A 20,343-nucleotide genomic window follows, 5' to 3' on the forward strand; every position below is an offset into this window, starting at 1 on the left:
AAACACATTCGACTCTTTTTCCAGCAACTCTGCGATGAACTCGATGTCTGTGGAAGAACACTGGCCGAGCTCAATGTCGCCGTGCAGGACTTCGGCCGTCGTAATCCTCTCATAGCTAGACAGCTGGCTGATGCCATCGCCAAGTTAGGAGAGATCCATCATCACACACTTCGCCTGGCAGAGTTCAAGTCTATATGGCTGAAGAAAGTAAGATGATGATGCGTTTTTCACAGATGGAATTAAATCAGTCTTAAGGATTGTTTTTGATCATATATATGTGTGGTCTTTTCTCGAGGCTGAGGCACATCTAGATGAATACAGTGAGATGTTTGAGTTCATAGTGAAGTGGACAGACAAAGCCAGAAGTCTGGAGAAGGCCAACATCATCTGGAACTCGTCGTCTCACCTGCATGAGCAGATCAGAATATATCAGGTGAACCACGATCTTTGGAGATTGACCGCCTACTGTCATTGCGATGGAAAAACAAAGATGAAATATAATTGACTTGTGATCCAATTCTAAACACTTTAGTGTCTTTTTGACTTTTTGTCGCAGTCTGTTTTGCGTGAATCGCACGAGCTTCACGGTGACCTGGAGGCCATGCAGGAGAAGGTGGAGATCCTCTCTGAGACGCTGCAGGTGGAGGCTATGGGACAGCAGGTGTCAGAACTGAGCCGTCACACTGAAGAGCTGGAGCAGAGCATTAGAACTCGACTGCAGAGTCTACAGGATGCAGCAAAGGTCTGAACGCTACTGTTAACCCCCCCATGACATATTTGATTGATTGAACAACAGTAGCTCATTTTGACTGTCTTTTGTTGTGTAGGATATGGAGAGGTTGGAGGGAGAAGTGAAGGCTCTACATGTGTCTCTAGAGCAGGTTCAGGCCACGCTCACATCTCCAGAACTGTCCCGACTGAGTCTTAAAGAACAACTGACACAGAGACAGGTAACATTTGTCTCACTTGATCCACAAATATGTTCATATATGATCATTTAAACCAGCCACACCAAAACAAGACACCCTCCCAACACAGATTACATTTTTTAATTGTATTTTAATATTTGGCCCTGGACCACAAAACTAGCACGGGAATATTTGTAGGAAAAGCCAACAAAACATTGTATGGGTCAAAATGATCGATTTTTCTTTTATGCCGAAAAGTCATTAGGATATAAGTAAAGATCATGTTCCATGAAGATGTTTTGTAAATTTCCTACCATTAATATACCAAAACTTATTCTTTTTGTGAGTGGATGCAGCAAAATCACTAGCAAAAATGGCTGGAAACACACCTACAAACATCGCACGCTGCGGCCCGCTCTTTGGGAATCTCTATGTAAGGTTTAGAATTTCAGCTTTCGGGCTCTTCTACTCTCCATAACGTCATTACAGTGGTGAGCCAATAGAAAGCATTAAAACAAACCGGTTTCTTCTTAGAAACGGCCTGCTACAGCGCTTCAGATTAGAGAATTTCTCAAAGGCGATTTTCTCAACATTTAGATTTGTTGCACCCTCAGATTCCAGAGTTTTAAATAGTCGTATCTCGGCCAAATATTGTCCTGTCCTAATAATACCATACATCAATGAAGAGGTTACTTATTCATCTTTCAGATGATGTATAAATCCCAATTTCGAAAAAATTGACCCATAAAACTGGTTTTGTTGTCCAGGGTCATGTAGAATTAAAACAATGTATCTTTTAATATGTAACATTAACATATACAATTTAACATTTTGTTGTAGGAGCTTTGGTTTGTCCTGCAATGTTAGTGGTGACCCGTAAAATGATAAAAAAATCAAAGATGAGATCTCTTTAATATCTTATTTTTTCTAGACATGGAAACGGAAACTTTTGCTCAAGTCTCATCTGCGTCTCAGATATTTCTCCAGAGAAAAAGAGTGAGAAATCTCACAAATGTCTCTGTCATTAGTTTAAGAAGAGATCTCAAGAAAAAAGTCAATATTATTGAAGATCTCAATATGAACTCAAACGTTTGATTATTTTACCTCTACAATCTACAGTACGTTCATTTTACACCTCCTGACTCTTCGTGGATTTGAACAATTGTTTTGAGACTAATTTCTGAGGCTAAGTTGATACTGAATATATGAATCACGATGGAAACTCCATCTAATCTCACTGAGCTATGAAAGCGCAACTGAAATCTGAGCAATCGAATTTCTTTTTTAGCGTTTGCTGTTGGACATGGAGAATTTCAAGCAGCAGGTGGAGGCCGTGCAGGAATGTCAGAGCGCTCTCAGAGTTCCCGAGGAGGTGGTCACCAGTCTGTCCATCTGTCGCACCGCTCTCTGTCTGCAGCAGGAAGCCAGTCAACTGCAGCACACTGCCATACAGCAGTGCAACATCCTGCAGGTAGGGGGAGCTGTTGTGAGACTTGCTGTTGCTCAACAACTGATCTTGATCCATTAGTCTTAAAACTAAGGGTGTTGTCATTAGAAATAGTTTGGTTTAAAAACTGAATTTAAGGATGTGTTTGTGTTATCGTTTGAAAGGAAGCAGTGGTGCAATACGAACAGTACGAACAGGAAGTGAAGAACCTGCAGGTCATGATTGAAGATGCCCACCGGGTCATTCAGGACCAACCTGTAAACACAAGCAACATCCAAGAGCTGCAGGCTCAAATTCACCATCATGAGGTCAGGGGAAAACGTTTTTAGTCAAAAAGTACTTGTATGCTCTCTGTCAGTTCCGAAATCTGACATATTAATCTGAACAGGACCTGGCCCAGAAAATCAAAGGCTACCAGGAGCAGATTGCATCCCTGAACTCTAAGTGTAAGATGCTGACGGTGAAAGCGAAACACGCCACCACGCTGCTGACCGTGAGTGATGCTGAGGGTTTAACCGGGAACATGGAGGAACTGGACGGTGATGCTGCTAAAAGCAAACAGAGCCTGACGCAAACCTATGTGGGCTCGGTATGTAACCCTGAATGTGAACGAAAGTTTAGTAGTGCTTGATTCTATTCTAATGAACTCTGCTGTCTTTTCGAACTGACCCATCACTTGGTGCATGTGACACTGATTCACTCATGTGTCTCTGATGATGTCAGATATCGTCCGGTCGCTGTCAGTCTCTCTTGTCTCCTGTAACTGAGGAGTCCAGTGAGGAGGTCAGCGGCAGTGAGATCTGCTCTCCTGCTTTGTCTTCGTCTCTGTCTTCGATGGCTAACACTGAAGCAGCTGTTAGTAAGGTATTACTGGTAAACTGCATGAAACAAATGAATTTCATACGTATTATCTTTGTCTTGTTTTTCAGTCCAAATATCTACGTTCTTATACATACCTTGAGAATCAAATAGGTTTTCTTGACAATCATTGATTATTTAAAAATCATTATTTTGTCAAAAATGTTCGTAAAAATGAAGTGGAATGTCACCATGACATAAAAGAAATGCGTTAGTTATCGTTTGTCAGGAAGCAGTTGCACTGTGAAAAGTGGGATTATTTAAAAAGTTTTCTTAAAAAATTCTCAAATATGAGTTTTAAGTGTATAGTTAAGAACGAGAGAGAACCAATGGGGCCTTTTCAGTGACATTTATTTTTCCTACCCCATATGCATATATTTCAAAATTAAAATCCGTATGTACTATTGTGCATAACTTTCTAAGTTATTTTTACTCAATTAAATATCTTGATTTTAAGAATTTGAGGATATTTGTGCTGGAAAACAAGTATTACTAAGAAAAAAAATAGTCATTCTTTTTTTCGCAACGATCTTAAAAACTCACCCTAAATTTGTTTTTGGTTAAAGTGTCTCTTAAAATAACAACTTTTGTGGCTCAAAATCTTCAAGATCTCTTCATATCCATAACCTCAATAAACTATTCTATTGATGTATTGTTATATTTATTTTTTGTTATATTTATTTCAATTTTTTGTACTTATCTTGTTTTAAATGTAGACGTCGACACGAGCGTCTCTCAGCAGGGCTCCGGTCCAAGAACTGTACAATCCCACGCTGGAGTCTGTGGCCAGTTTAGATGATCTCCAGCGGTCATGGGAGACCCTGAAAAACGTGGTACAAGCGACTTTAGATGCGTTTTAATCAAATGTGCTCCGTACCTCAGACCTTTGAATTCAGATGACCTTTGTGCTTTACAGATCAGTGAAAAGCAGAAGTCTCTCTACGAGGCTCTGGAGAAACAACAGCGCTATCAGGGATCTCTGCAGTCCATCTCTGCTAAGATGGAGTCACTCGAGGTCATATTAAATGAGCCGCCCATGCACGATTTAAGTCCTGATAGACAGATTCTCCTGCATCAGGTATTTCAGATATTGAAGCATTTTGCTCCGGCTTTAGACTCTATACAGATGCTGTGGATGAAACCACAGATTTAACTTGTGTCTGTATTGAGAGCGAGACATTCTGACATCACACTGTCATACATGTCCAGAATCAGATGGAGGACATTGCCAGACTTCAGGGTGATATAGATGGGCTTCGGTCCAGCTTCACAGAAGATCTGATCTCCGATACTGTGGACTCAGACTCGTCTGATCAGTTGGCCATGCAGTCCACTCTTACCGTATTGTCGGAGAGGATGGCCACCATTCACATGAAAGCTTCTGGAAAACGACGACTTCTAGAGGTAATAATAATAATGATGATGATAATAACAGTTCATGACATATTTCATACAAGATTAGTTAATAATAAGAAGAATAGAAATGTGTGGAAATGCTATTTTTTTAAACAATTATTAATAGTTCTATTTGCATGTTTTATGTAAATTATAATTAATTTTTTTATCAAATATTAAAGTCTCAGTGAAATTAAAAATGACAATGCCTATTTTTTCATGAAATATTGCAGCGTTTATTGTAAACAGTCGATCAATGTGGGTCATTCTCTTTTTAAAATTCATGTACCCTAATAATCTTCATATAAAATCTGAAAATGCACTTCCTTCCTGTACTGACTATCCATCTTAAATGACATGTGTTAGACGACTTATCAGTCTGCTGCCAGTTCCATTTCAAAATGCAACAGCTGTTTTTATACAGTACATCCAATCAAATCGCAGAGAAAGACGAAAGCCACACCCACTATTTTTCTCATTCAAAATTCCATTTCACTCGGAAATGCGTCAAAATACGGAAGTAAAAACGATCGCAACTTCCGGTTCATGGGGACTTTTAAAATTAAAGAGTTTTTATAACAATAATCTGATTTTATTTTTATATTGTTATAAGGATTGTTAAATAACTATATATAATGTTCTTTTTATTGGTGTTATGGTCTTGTTGAAATTGTAATACTCCATGTTTGCCCTGAAAATAGCCTTTTTGCTGCATTAAATATAAACAAAATATTTATTTATTTTGCATATGCTTTTATCCGTTTTTTAAAAGATATAAATATGTAATAAACATGATGTTTTTTGTTTTGTAGGAGAAACTGAGTGACCGTGTGGAGAAGCAGCAGCAGGAGCAGGCTTTACAGCGATACCTCAACCAGGCCGATCAGCTGGACCAATGGCTGCAGAGCACTCGCGGTGACCTCACTTCCTGTTCTCATGAGTCAAATGATGAGCAGCTCCAATGCTACCAGGTTAGAGCATCTCCCACAGATTATTAAAATGTTATTTACTCTATAAATAGTACTAATTCATCTCTGAAAAAGATGCCATGATAATATCAGCCTGCTTTATGACTTCAAATGAATGAATTTATGATTATTTTGGAAACAGCTTTAGAAGACCTATGAGAGATTACATGAGTTGACTCTTAAGGCATCTGTGGCACGAGATGTAATGAGATTATGTGAACGGTTCACCGTTATAATGGTGTTAAGGATATAAATGGATTCCTGTGAGGCGATTGGTGCTTGAAAGAAAGCCAACCCCGCCCATTATTGAATATTCATGAGGGTGGTTGCAACATACTAAAGGATTGTGAGGGAAGGGGCGGAGCTTTGTTTGCCTTTAACGGAAGATTACAAACTGACATATACAGCATGTCCCAGTATGAAACACTTTGAATTTTAAATTGGATTTTTTTAACGGTTCAGGTGGTTATTGGGCATAAATAAGGCGTCTTGTATGTATTCCTGTTGTGGACCTGAAGAATGTGTGTTTACTGGGAGCATGGCACGTGAGGGATTATGGATAATGTTGGTGTGGGATGAGAGCAGAGCCATGTTTGAGCTGGCTTCTCGTCTGCTGCTCCTGCAGAACATGCTGCTGGAAATCCAGGAGAAGGTGCTGGCTCTGTCCGAGCTGTCCAGACACAGCGAGACACTTCTGCTGGAGGGCCAGCCGGAGAACAGGGAGGAAGCCGAGCAGCTGGCCGGGAAACTGCGCACGCTGAAGGGCAGCCTGCTGGAGCTGCAGAGGATGCTGCAGGACAAATGCGTCAATATCCAGGTGAGACTTTAAAGGGGTCATTTACCAAACAATAACAATTCGGTCAGCCTTTAGTCACCCTCATGTGGGTCCAAACCTGTATATAACTATAAAAAGAAGATATTTAGAGAAATGTCCCTGGGGTTTTGTGTTCAATGGGGTTCAATGTTGTCAACGTTCTTCAAAATATCTTCTTTTGCGTTCTGCAGAAGAAAGAAAGTCATACAGGTTTTGGAATGCCATTGCATTAAAAGCTTGATTCTCAAAACCGCAACTTATATGGATGAAAGCATCTGCCAAATGTGCAAATGTAGAGCTGGTTTCACCATGGTACTTGTTTGTAAACATGCTTAGTAAATGTAGTGAAATACAGACTTAATATTTGATCCACATTTTTTAATTATGCAAATTTGCTGTGTCGTATTTACTCCTCTGACGCGTCACAGCTGCACTCACTGACTTTGATTAAAAGTTACTGAGTAAATGTTTATGAAGGATATGGAGAGCTTATTAGTTGTGATTTAGGAAATTTCATGTGTTGAAACTGTTTAGGTCTAATTTTGTGATGGATATCAGACAACAGAGGAATGTTATAAGCAGGGAAAATAGTAATGGCATAATGTAACTGAGTGCAGCTATAACTTCAAACTGCTGTCATGTGATGGAAGTATAGCAAAGTTTAGTTTAAATGCGTTTAAACTACCGGACCCATTCAACAAATCGTTTATTTAATACAATTATTATACTAGAAGAACTAAAATAATCAAATAAATTAATATTAACATTAACTCAAATATAAATAGTTATATTATTAGACACTAGTCAAACACAGACCGGAAGTTAACTGGGGTTCAGGCGCGTGCACATCCGATGAAACATTACATTACATTTACATTTACGCATTTGGCAGACGCTTTTATCCAAAGAGACTTACATTGCATTGTACTATACATTGTATTTATGAATTGAAGGTTGTATGATCATGGGTCCGGTTTTAATAATCTACTGTAAATACTGAAGATTGTTAAAATGTTAAACACAGAAATGTTCCTGTGCTCATGTTTAGTCTCTTTGTCGTGCAGGATTCCCAGCGAGAGGCGTCAGACTCCAGTGAATCAGACTCCAGTCGCTCTCAGAGTCCAAATGTACAGGACTGGTTGGCTCAGGCCCGCTCCACACGCACCCTACAGCAACAGGACAGCCTGCAGAGACAGAAGGTACTTTTTCAAACACCAAACATCTCATATAACATACAGTAAGTCAAGAACATACCTGACTGAAATTTAGGGTTTGGATTTTCAATTCTACATTTATGTCTACATAGGTAAATGAAGGATAATGTTATTAATAATGAAGTTTTTTTCTGCTGAACCAGGAACTGGAAGAGCAACTGGCAGAGCAGAAGAAGCTGTTGAAATCTGTAGCCAGTCGTGGAGAGGAGATCCTCACCCAGCAGTCTTCACCGACCTCTCCTACCAGGTATCACGAGCGACATCTCTCCTAACTCTAATATCCTAAAACATCAGTTCATCTTTTAACATTTTCATCATCCGTCACCCCTCTGCAGCGGAACAGAGGACCTCTCACCTGAGCTGGAGGTGATGGGAGACAGTGAGGCCGTGAAGAGACGGAGAATGAAGAGATGGCAGAGTCTGAAGAAAGCCATGAACACCAAACTACAGCTGCTCATGAACTCACTGGAGCAGGACAGCAGACAACCGGTACTGTCAGATATCATTCACATTAACTGTATGATTCAAAATCAAGGTTTTAGGTTAGATATGGCTTTATATGCAAGTATAAAGTGTATATTTTAGGTGCTGAGACCGGTCGACTTTTGATTTTATTAACCATTTATTTCCTGCAGTTTCGTGCAGTGATTAATGAAATACAAATAAATAAATAAAAATGATGATTTATACTGTTTTTTTAGATAAACAACAGTTAATAAGCAAGTTACTCAAATACATTTTATACATACATATATTCAAATGCTTAAATATAATACATATAATTAAAACTTTAAACAATTTGAACGAATTACACATTTTCACTTTACATGAGCTAATAAAAACTATAATGATACTATAATAATAAATCGCAATATCTACAAATTATCTACAACTATAAAAGCTATAATGATACTATAATAATAAATCTAAATTTCTAAAAATGATCTACAACTACAAAAACTATAATGATACTATAATAATAAATCTAAAAATGATCTACAACTACAAAAACTATAATGATACTATAATAATAAATCGGAATATCTACAAATTATCTACAACTATAAAAACTATAATGATACTATAATAATAAATCTAAAAGTATTACTAAATACCCCAAAATAAAAAAAAGTAAATATATAGATAAATACAACATGTCAAACATTGTGTTTATTTAAGATTTTTTAAATATAGAAAAATAATAATAAAACACGCAAACGAACAAACATTTTTATATATATTTTTAAAAATAAATGTTTAATTTAGTAATCATCCGTTTTGTTGTTTATTGACGAAATACCTCTGTATAAATTGTCAGGTTTACTCCAGAGCGGGGCGTGTAAAAACGACAGCTCCGGTTTATAAGAGCGAAGCTCAAATCCAGGACAAGTCCACCCTGATGTCCCTGCACAATGGATTCAGTCAGACAATACATGACATGAGTCCTCAGGTAACCACCTGACTTCTTATCGCTCTCACAACACTTGGTACATTAGTTGTGCATAGCGTGTAATGTCTGATTGTTTCTGTAGGCGTCAGAGAGAGACGTCATTCTCATGGAGCGGCAGCTTTATACAGCGCTCACTGCCACATCTTCTTGGGTGGATGATGTGGAGAACACGCTGTTTTCTGGACCTGCGTTGCTAACGGAGAACGCTGAGACGCAGCTTTCCAACCATGAGGTCTGAAAATCGGCCTGCTAACTAATAACTGTCTTGGTGAAGCACATTTTCATACAGATATTTGTGAAATAAAAGTGGTGAAATTCTTGCCCTACAGGCATTAGGAAAGGAAGTAGCAGAGGTCACCAGAGAGGTCAACCACAGCCAGGGTCTGCTAGAGGGCGCTGTGGGTCTGTCTGAAGAGGAGAAGGATGTGATGAAGGACACACTTGACTGTCTGACCCGCCGACTGGGAGCTCTGGACTCAGCACTGGAGCACCGCTGTGACACCATGCGGAGCAAAATGCTCGAGCTCACAGCATTCCAGGTGAGCGTGTTGGGTTTTGTTTGTTTGTTGACGTCCTCTTGCTAGGCATGGTTCAGATCTGCATCATGACCTCACTTCCTGTTTCTCTTTCAGACGGAGATGCAGCATCTGTTCACTGCGCTCGGTGAAAGTAAATTTCAGATCGTCCAGAAAATGGCGGGAGTACTTGACCACACCACAACGAAACAAGCAGAAGTAATCGAGCCAAAATCATGTTCGAATAAAAAAATACAGTTAGAGTTTGTTCTGAATTCTGTTGAATTTTGTTCTGACAGACTCTCGCAGAAGCAGAAGAGACGCTGAGAGGCTTTGAGCACAGAATCACAGAGCTGAAGGCCAGAGGGGCGGAGCTACAACCTGACCAGTTCTCCATCAACGAGCTGCTGAAGCTACAGGTATACAAAACACAAAAGAACTTCCGTTTTCAAATGTGCACGGCTGAATAAATCAAACTACCGATTGTTTTTCAAGGATGCTCATGAAGAGCTGGTGATGATCGTGGGCTCTCGGCGGAGCGGACTGAACCAGAACATGGCCCTAAAGAATCAGTACGAGAGAGTTCTGCAGGATCTGATCGACCTGGTTGACACCGCTCGGGATAAGATGACCGCCGACCAGAAGATGATCACCAGCTCAGTGGAGGATGTGCAAAACCTTCTAGACAAACACAAGGTGGAGGAGGAAATAAAACACGTTAAATGGATCGAAAGAAAGCAAATGGGAAAACGTTCATTGTTCAAACAAGTTCATTGTGTGTTTTGGAAATGTTTCCAGGAGTTTTTCCAAGGCTTGGAGTGGCACATGGTCCTAACCGAGACGTTCTATAAGAAAATCAGTACCTTTGTTCAGCCCCGCGAAAGTCAGATTTTGGAGGAGACGCTAGCTGGAGCTCAAGACATTCTCAAGCAAGCACACAAGAGAGGAGTTGAGCTGGAGTGTATCTCAGAGGTAACGCACAAACAACGTTTGTTTCATGAGACGTTTTACTTACGTCGATTACGTAACCATACACCGTTTTATATACATACGGTATAGTGAAATGCTTATTATCCAATAAATAATACAAAGAAAGCTGACCGCAAAATTGTGTTGTTTTAAACAGCCAAAAGAAAGTTCAAGTCAGAATGATTATCATGTTTGATCACATTTTAGCTTCTTTGTCATACAGTATGTCGAGTAAATGTTACATTTGTAAATAAAGCTTTGGTCTCATTCATATTTCTTAGGTTAAAATCTCTTCTACATTGTTTTGTATGTTTATGTTTGTGTGTGCACATTTACAGACGTGGAATCACCTCGTGTTGGACTATCAAACGCTGTATCAGTTGCTGGAGGGGGTGGAGGGCAGTTTGCCGACCGTCGGCCTGGCGGAAGAGACCGAAGACAGACTTACAGAGAGAATCGAGCTTTATCAAGTACGTCATCTCTGTTTTTCCGGCCTGTCAGTGAAATTTCTTGGGTTTAATGTTGGATAATGTGATTATGCTACGCTAACGTGACGTTCTTCACGTTTCTATTATCTCCACCCTGAAGGCACTGAAGGCCAGTCTCACCGAGCATCAGCACAAACTACATCAGGTGCTGGAGGATGGCAGACAGCTCCTGTCGTACGTCAGCTGTCCCAGTCTGGAGAATGATCTGGCTTCTCTGGGTGAACACTGGATGAGCAACAGCACAAACATCAACAAGGAATTACAGCATCTGGATTCTGTGCTGAAACACTGGACCAGGTCAGGTCGTTTACTTTAAAGTGCGTTCAGTTATTCATGTTTTTTCAGAATACGCGCGGTGACGGACACTCGCTGTTTGTCGCAGGTATAAACATGAGTCTGATGAACTGAGCTGCTGGCTGCAGGACGCTCGGGAACGGGTGGAGTTTTGGAACACGCAAACCACCACCGGTCCACAGGACACTGTTAAAAACCAGCTGTCAGCTTTTCTGGTTTGTCAAAGTTATTTAACGTTAATAAATCTAATATATGCTACTTTTTAGAAGTTTAGGGTCCCACATTTTTTTGTTTATGTAATTGTGTACATTTGTGAAATAGTGCAAATTTAAAATTGAGAATAAATCAAACGATGTTATATTCAATGTTGTCAACTGTTGTTTATAACCCTTGTGAATTTGCCAAATTGTGTTATGAAGCATCTTCTTCAGGTCTAACCTTGAGATGCTTTTTGAAATGGTTTAAGGACTTTCCATCAGTAATGATAATTTGTTAAGTTTTATCGTATTTTTACAGTAATAATACTTTTAAATTTGCTTTTATATTTTTACATTTTCATTTTAGTTGACATTTTTTGCATTTTTGTTGTGCTTTTGTCATTTGATTATTTATTTATATTTTATTTATTTATTTTACTTTTACTTATTTTTATTTCAAGTTTTAGTTTTGTCTTTATTTATTTCCAGATTAAGGTCTCACACTTATTTCTGTTTGTTGATAAGATCAAATAACATGCTGATTTTCATTTAGTTTTTCAAACTAATATTTAGGCTTGTTGTATTGTATTTGTAAAATGTCAAATAAAATCTTTGAATATTTTTAGTTAACGATAATAACTCTATTTTACTAACTATTTTAAGGTTTTCTCTTCTATTTAAATGTTTCATGAATGACACATGTGACACACGCAGGAGTTCAGTAAAGAGGTGGAAAGCCGCTCCAGTCTGAAGACCTCAGTGCTAAATGAAGGAAACCAGCTGCTGAGACTCAAGAAGATGGACACGGCGTCTCTGAGGTCGGATCTCTCCCGGCTGGACTCACAGTGGTCTGAACTGCTCGTCTGTATTCCTGTGGTGCAGGAGAAACTACACCAGGTGCTGACCAGCGTTTCTATTCATTTGTTGGTTTTTAGTTTCGAGGTTCGTATTTCTGTATTCTTTCGAGTCTACGGTCTTAAAGGGATGTTGTGTTCTTTATTTGCTTTAGTCTCAGATGGATAAGCTGGTGTCCCATCACACTATCACTGAACATGAGAACTGGATTTTGCTAATGGAGAGAGTCGTGGAGGAAGATGAAGAGAATCTCAAGGGGGCGGTCGGGTCAAAGGTCATCCAGGAGTACCTACAGCGGTACAAGGTACAACAGAAGCTATTGGCACATCATTGCATTTAAAAGATTTTGACTTTGTTTATTTACACTTGCTGTTGCAGTCTTTCTCTGGATTATTATTTTTTAATAAAGATACAATAAAGCATATCGTATAGTATTATTTTAAATAATTTGTTATATTACCATCAGATTTAAACCTGCATCTTCTACATGAGCACCACAGTTCTGAAGACTTTTATTCTGTATGCACAGTGTGATGTTGCATTGACGCTCTTTTCTGCAGGGCTTCAGAGTGGACATCAACTGCAAACAGCTCACCGTAGACTTTGTAAACCAATCTGTGGTTCAGATCGGCGGTCAGGAGAGCGAACGGAGCGACACGACCGATTTTGCAGAGAAACTGGGAGCCATGAACCGTCGCTGGCAGATTCTACAGACTCGCATCACGGAGAGAGTGAGAATTTAGCTGGGATGAAACAAATCACTTAAATCGGTTACCAAAACAAAATCTAATTTGTGCTCATTCATTTACTTAATAAATACCTTAATAAATCGGTTTACTCTGCACACGTCATTAATGCATGTTCTTCTAAAAAAAGAAAAGAAGTTGCATTACTTTTCTTCTTGTCTGCCCAACCGTGACTGTGTAATCAGAAAAGTAAAAAGATTAGGAACCAATAATATCAAAGCATAATCTTTATGATTTTCTAGTCATTTTTGTCACTGCTTAACCCGGCATTACAGGTGACATTTCGTGTTTTGTTTAATAAACGTTTTTCGTTTTTTGTTTCAGGTACAATATCTAGAAGGCTTGTTGACGTCTTGGCATGAATATGAGAGTAAAGTGCAGAATCTTCAGGCGTGGCTGAACGCTCAAGAGGATCGGCTCAAGAGAAAACACAGGATCGAGAACTTGTCCTCAGTCCAGAATGCACTCAGAGACTGCCAGGTCCATTCCGAAACACAAACAAATAATTGAACATAACTTGTAGAGTACATATATTTTCTAACATGCCCTCTCTGTCTAAATCAGGAGATGGAGGTGATGATCAAAGAGAAGGAGAGGGAGTTGGAGCGAGTGGAGGAGCAGGCGTGCGCTCTCGTCCAAAACAAGACGGATGAGGCGTGTGCTGTGGTCATGGAGTCTCTCCAAACCCTGAATAACACATGGGCCAACCTGGACCACCTGGTATTTACTCTTGAACTATTGTCAGGTTTTGTCACAGTTGTGTTCCAAAAATAAGAGAATGAATACAGTAAATGTGTGTGTTTGTGCGTCATCAGATCGGTCAGCTGAAGATCAGCCTGAAGTCTGTTCAGGATACCTGGAGTCAATACAAACAAGCGTCTGAGGAGATCAACGGCTACCTGACGGAGGGACGATATTCTGTGTCTCGCTATCGTCTGTTGACGGGATCTCTGGAAGCTGCGCAGCTGCAGGTGCAGAGTCTGCAGGTAAATCACATTCTCAACTTCGGTGTTATACAGAAAATCATGAGCCTGATTCTATCTGATGTCTGTAGAATTTACAGACGGAGCTCGAGAAACAAGAGAGCAGTCTGAGAAAGTTTGGAGCAGTTACACACGAGTTATTGAAAGAATGTCACCCTTCTGTTTGTGACTCGCTCAATAACACCCTAAAAGACATCAACGCCCGGTAAGTGAGACAGCGCTGACTTCCACTCGAGCCAAAGAATCAAGCAAATCCTTCAAGACTTTACAATATATTTAAGCTTCTTTCAATCTTTTTCTGTGTCACTCTAAATCTGGACAACAATCTGAAAGCACCTATTTGAAATCTACAATTCATACATTTGTCTCTCTGTCACCCCCGCTGGTTGAAACCTAAAATTGCAGGATACTTTGCGTACTTATCTTTACATTTCCTGCAAAATGTTTCACCCGACTGCTCAAATTATAAATTAATTTATTATTATAATATGACCCTTGTGAATCAGCGTAAAGAGACTTTTACTTGCCCTGCAACTGATTTTTATTGATTTAAAAATAATAATAATAATACAGACTGCAGCGTGAGGTGTTTGGGTATGTGGAACGTGCTTTCAATATTCAAACGAACATCTGTAATTAAAATTAACATCTGTAAAGTATTCTCACATAAATATACAGTAGATGGCTGTATTAACATAAAAACTAAATATTGCTGTTGGGTTCACTACATCGCTAAGAAACACACCACACGGTACAATAAGATCACAGCTTTTTGTCTTTATCTGAAAAGTCATTTTTGTGACATTTGTTAAGAGGTGAAAGTTGTGAATGTGTGTTTGGTGTCGTTCAGATGGAACGGTCTTCAGGAGGAGATTGTGGAGCGTCTGAAGAGCAGTAAAGGTCTCTTACAACTCTGGCAGAGCTATAAAGATCTTTACAGACAGAGCGACAGCAGCGTTCAAAGCTCAGAGGAGAGAGCCAACCAACTGCTGAAAAGCGCCAGCCGCAAAGACGTCACAGAAGATGAAGTGTCCACATGGATCCAGGACTGCGCTGTGAGCCCGACTTATCTGTTTATTTTGTATTCACTTCTATCGATGTTAGCGGTCGTGTGTCATTGACGTATCTTATATTCCATCAGGAGCTGTTGAGGTCTCAAGCGCCGGTTCAGACGTCTCTTCAAGTCTTACTGGAGCTGGGAGAGCAACTCAAACAGCAGGTGGACACGTCAGCCACCGCCTCCATCCAGTCTGATCACCTGACGCTCGCTCAACGACTGAACGCTGTAGAGCAGAGTCTGAGTCGACAGCAGGCCGTGCTACAGGTGAGACATCAGAACACATCTGTGTCAGACCAGACTGGGCCCGTATTCACAAAACATCTTAAGGCTAAAAGTAGCTCCTAAATTGCCTATTTAGGAGAAACTCTTAAAAATAATGGCCGTGTTAATTCCACTTTAAGGACTCCTAAATTTTTGCGCTACGAATGATTCACAAAGCATTTTAGCGCTAAAACTAGTGAGACGTTAGGAGTAGTGAAGAGGACTATAGTCCGTCCGTCCGCGTTCGTGCGCTGTCCGCATGATGCAATTTTTCGTATCGGAAGGGTCCGCGGACATCCGCACACCCCGTCCGCGCGCAGCCCAAATTTTGAGATTTTTTAGATATTTCAAAAATCACGTTTGTATTTTGTTATCATGTATTTATTGTGTTTTATTGTGTTTTATATTTTTTGAGTTATTGTTACTTAATAAAAACACCAACTGCAGTTTGGTTGATATTAATTGGAATGCACAGTAAAAAACATGATTTTTATCAGTTTTTGCAAATGAACTCATCACTTGTTAAATTGGTAATTTAGCATATATTTTATCATATTAATTTGAAAATGGCAACAAATGGCAAATATTTCAAAATATTTGATGTGAATTCAAATATGCCATTTAAAGATGATACCTCGACATTTCTTTTTGCTCCCTTGTAAAATGTCGTGAATGGGTTTTAAGAGAAAACTCTTAACTAAAAACTTTTCCTGCTGTTTAGGAGAGCTCTTAGTGCTAAGATAAAATGTTTTGTGAATACGGGCCCTGGTTTAGTGTCGGGTTCTGAAGTGTTTTACTCGTACAGGCCGGAGTACGAGACTACGAGACGTTTAATGAGCAGCTGGACTCTCTGTCTCGATGGATCGTGGAAGCCGAAGAGATTCTGGAAGGTCAGGATCCAAACGGTTCGTCTGATCAAGCGTTGATCTGCGATCGCATGGAGGAGCTGAAGGTAAACAAGCCAAACCGACCAAGCTGACATTACCAGTCGTCTATCATAGATGTTTTCATAGATTTTTGTTTGTCGTGCAGAAACAAATGCTGAAGTTTAGCAGTATGGCTCCTGATCTGGAGCGCTTGAATGAACTGGGTTACAGACTCCCTCTCAACGATTCTGAGATCAAACGCACGCAGAACCTCAACAGAAGCTGGTCCAACACTTCGGTTCAGACCACCGAGAGATTCAGGTTTGCCTTGACGTGATTTCTGTCTTGTGCTTGATTCTTTACGATCCTTACAAAGACCCGCTGAGGTTGTGTATCGTCTCTTCAGCAAACTCCAGGCTCTTCTACTGCAGCAGCAGACGTTTCTGGAGAAGTGCGAGACCTGGATGGAGTTCCTGGAGCAGACGGAGGAGAATCTGTCCGTGGATATATCCGGAAACTTTCAGAGTCTGTTGGAGCAGCAGAGAGCTCATGAGGTGAGATGTGCGAGCAGACGTGCGAGAACCGTCTTGCCTTCGTGTCTGCAATGTTTGGAAAGTTAAAAGTGTGTCGTTGTTGTAGTTGTTTCAGGCAGAGATGTTCGGCAAACAGCAGATTCTTCATTCTATCATCAGTGATGGACAGCACATGCTGGAGCAGGAACAGGTGGACGACAGGTGAGGAACGGTTCCATCAGATGATTCGTTCGGCGATTCATCTGTCTCTCTTTAAGAATTTTAAAGAGTAAATATTTTGTGATTTTTTTAAAGTCCTACTTTGGTTTCCAAAGTTTCCTACTTTGGTTTCTACTTTGAGTGTCCAACAACAAGTTTACGTACATAGAAGGTGTCAAAAACACTTTCATTTTCTAATAATAGGCAGTTATTATTACCTCACTTGACAGACTCTCAAATGATTCGTTCGGCGATTCATCTGTCTAATCCCCTCCTGTCAGCCCACTCTGATCTGATTGGTCAGATGGTCTGGTCTGCTGTGATTGGTCTACCGCGTGCAGTGTGGCAAATGGAACGTAGGCGGTCATTACACGGAGTGACGCAAATCTGACCCGGAACTGAAATTAGAACGACAGACGACTCGTTCGCGTGATTCAGAGTCGACTCCCTTTTTCCCAAGCCAATAACTTCGTTCACTTTCGGCAGACTGCTTACATTCACACACAGCAACATTACACACTGCATGAAATGTCATTTTAAGGACATGGGAGTGATAAAAAAAACCAAGGCCGATAAAATATTTCTTTTCATAAAAAAGTATGGCAATAAATAAATAAGCTGCAATAAAATGAATGGTTTAATTCACCTAAAAATATATATTTTCTGTCTAAACATTGTGAACGTAGTCTCAGTAAATTATTCATTATCTTCCTTGTTTAATGAATAAAATGTATGATGCGCAAAACTTCCATCCAATGAGGTCGCTGAGATGTACATTTTACGTTGCAAAATGCAAAGACAATTAGATGTCTATAGGATTGTAATCGAATCGTTGTGCTCGCATCAGAAAGTGCTTGCATCTCGATATATATCAGTCAGATCTTCACATGAAATATGCATGAAACGACATGATTATTGTGTGTTTTCAGAGATGAGTTCAGGATGAAGTTGATTCTGCTCAGTAACCAGTGGCAGGGGGTGGTGAGACGCGCTCAGCAGCGCAGGGGGATCATCGACAGTCAACTGCGTCAGTGGCATCGATACAGAGAGATGGCGGAGAAACTCAGAAAGTGGCTGGTGGAGGTTTCTCATCAGACCGAGACCCTGCGAGCCGGAGCGCCTGTTCCTCTACAGCGGGCCCGAGTCATGCTGGACGCAGTTCAGGTAACCAACATCACAACTGTTATATATTCACACGGCTCTGCTCTTAAAGTCTGATTTTATAGCTTGTTGGCCATGTGATTTTCCCTCAGATGAGAGAGAAGGTTTTGTTGAGACAGCAGGGCAGTTATATTCTGACGGTGGAGACGGGGAGACAGCTCCTCCTGTCTGCAGACTCACGAGCTGAAGCCTCCTTACAGGAAGAGCTGATGAGCATCCAGGAGCGCTGGAGACTCGCTAACAGTCGTCTGGAGGAGCAGAAGAAAGAGCTGGCCGGCCTGCACAAGGTAACACAGATCATATCACATTCAGTCTGGATTGATTGGTCAATTAACCAATCCTAAAATATCCATTCCCATTCGTTTGTTTTGTACCTTTGTTAATACTGAGTTTATAAATAACTCTGTACACTTTTTAAAAGAATAAATGAATAATAAATGCTTAAAAGGGTCTTCACAGCGATGCCGTAGAAGAAGCATTTTTGGTTCCACAAAGGACCATTCAATCAAAGGTTCTATAAAGAACCGCCTCGTTCTTACCTTTTATAATCTGAAGAACCGTTTTTCACCACAAAGAGCCTTTTTTGAAACAGAAAGGTTCTTCGTATGCTAAAGGTTCTTTATGGAACCATTTAGACAATAAAGGTTATTTTATGGCATCGTGAAGCTCGTTTATTTTATTACAATTAGCAAAGACTTTGCATAGATTAAAGTGTTTTGTTGCATTTAATGTAAATGTATGTGATACCAGTATTGACAATATTTGTGATATTAATAACAATGATTACACAGTGTAACAAATTGTTGTTTCGCCGGATCTTTTAAAAGTTTATTGTACAATTCTGTGGTGCTCATTATTGTGGTAGTATTTATTTTCATGTCGCATCAATGTTTTACTGTATATTTAGCTCAAGTAAATGTTGAGCTTATATCAATAATTACGATACATCAGCACATTGCAAATAAACGAAAACTGTCCAAGTTTTCACTTATTTAAAAGATTATTTTCCAATTGTCACTGTCAGAAAATTCTAGAAATGTCTGTAGCACAGGGAAGGTGGGATGAAGTGATGATGGGTGACTACGTCTGCTTGGTTCGTGAGGACAGTATTAGTCATAAAAGACAAAAACGATCAAATGTACACTTCTGAAGTTTTGGACGACTCATTTTTCATCACTGTTACGTTAAACTGTTGTTTTGAGCTCAGCGTTATGCCAGGCCTACCTTGTAAGTTCTGCGTATGAGTAATAATACCCAAATGTATAAAAGGGTGAAAATATTTTTTGTGTTTTTGTGAGCGTCGATGGTAAAAAAAAAGTAATGTGATTTTTGTATTCAGCATGTTAAACTTCATAAAGAAACAGTAAAAATGTAAGAAAAACACACCTTTAAAAATATTTTTCACTGTGTTATTAATATCGTGTTAATATTACACATGATAATATTGTAAATAATGTATTGCCAATATCTGATTGACCGTATAACATTTTTCTCAGAGCCACTGAAGTTTTGAGATTCATTGGCCAAAAAAGAGAAAACAAAATAAACAAAATAAAAAATATTGTTGATATATTTTTAATAAAATTAATAATGTTGACTGATACAGCAATAATGTATTATTAATATACATTTTTCTTGAACTCTTTTGGCCAGAATAATTGTGTAGTGAAAATCTGATATTGTGACAGACCTGGATCCAGTTTAATGTTATATATATATATATATTCGTGTGTTTTCTAAAAAAAAAAAAGGATTCTGTGAAACAATTTGTTTCTTATAGTGCCAACATATTATCACTGAACCTTTTAGTTTTACTTTGAAAAAACCCTAGACAGTCCAGTCATATCCAAATGCTTTGCAAGAATCAGTTCAAATGAGAAATAAAGGTTTTTTCAGTTGATAAAACATGAGACCGTGGTTTCAGAATATTTTCAGGGTTTGTTTGATGTCTGTGTGCAGGACTGGGAGACATGTGAGAAGGGCATCGGAGGGTCTCTGGAGAAACTGAGAGCGTTTAAACGTCAACTCTCTCAACCGCTCCCAGATCCCCAAGAGGAGCTTCACTCTGAACAGATGAGATGCAAGGTACATGCAACATTTACACACGTTTTACTCCAAAGCTGTGTGCGGTTCATTTTCTTTCAATTGAAGAGTAGGTTAAAA

At 39.5% G+C, this 20,343-nt stretch overlaps 1 protein-coding gene across 1 annotated transcript in view; it reads left to right on the forward strand.

The window, feature by feature from the left end:
- The window catches only part of syne1b (spectrin repeat containing, nuclear envelope 1b), a 91,296-nt gene that overhangs the window by 54,500 nt on the left and 16,453 nt on the right, over positions 1-20,343 (forward strand). Inside the window, 42 exon segments of the mRNA XM_057344572.1 lie at positions 25-207; positions 296-433; positions 557-742; positions 828-950; positions 2,197-2,379; positions 2,520-2,663; positions 2,744-2,944; positions 3,079-3,219; positions 3,930-4,046; positions 4,130-4,291; positions 4,423-4,617; positions 5,421-5,579; positions 6,202-6,393; positions 7,455-7,589; positions 7,748-7,851; positions 7,940-8,093; positions 8,923-9,054; positions 9,137-9,286; positions 9,384-9,593; positions 9,687-9,788; positions 9,869-9,988; positions 10,065-10,265; positions 10,368-10,541; positions 10,877-11,008; positions 11,127-11,323; positions 11,409-11,535; positions 12,232-12,414; positions 12,527-12,676; positions 12,933-13,103; positions 13,443-13,598; positions 13,683-13,838; positions 13,934-14,104; positions 14,173-14,306; positions 14,952-15,156; positions 15,243-15,425; positions 16,228-16,374; positions 16,455-16,609; positions 16,695-16,842; positions 16,928-17,022; positions 17,949-18,183; positions 18,273-18,467; positions 20,140-20,265. Coding sequence (XP_057200555.1) covers positions 25-207; positions 296-433; positions 557-742; positions 828-950; positions 2,197-2,379; positions 2,520-2,663; positions 2,744-2,944; positions 3,079-3,219; positions 3,930-4,046; positions 4,130-4,291; positions 4,423-4,617; positions 5,421-5,579; positions 6,202-6,393; positions 7,455-7,589; positions 7,748-7,851; positions 7,940-8,093; positions 8,923-9,054; positions 9,137-9,286; positions 9,384-9,593; positions 9,687-9,788; positions 9,869-9,988; positions 10,065-10,265; positions 10,368-10,541; positions 10,877-11,008; positions 11,127-11,323; positions 11,409-11,535; positions 12,232-12,414; positions 12,527-12,676; positions 12,933-13,103; positions 13,443-13,598; positions 13,683-13,838; positions 13,934-14,104; positions 14,173-14,306; positions 14,952-15,156; positions 15,243-15,425; positions 16,228-16,374; positions 16,455-16,609; positions 16,695-16,842; positions 16,928-17,022; positions 17,949-18,183; positions 18,273-18,467; positions 20,140-20,265 — 6,672 coding nt within the window.

Source organism: Triplophysa rosa, linkage group LG10 (assembly GCF_024868665.1).
Source record: "Triplophysa rosa linkage group LG10, Trosa_1v2, whole genome shotgun sequence".
NCBI lineage: Eukaryota > Metazoa > Chordata > Actinopteri > Cypriniformes > Nemacheilidae > Triplophysa > Triplophysa rosa.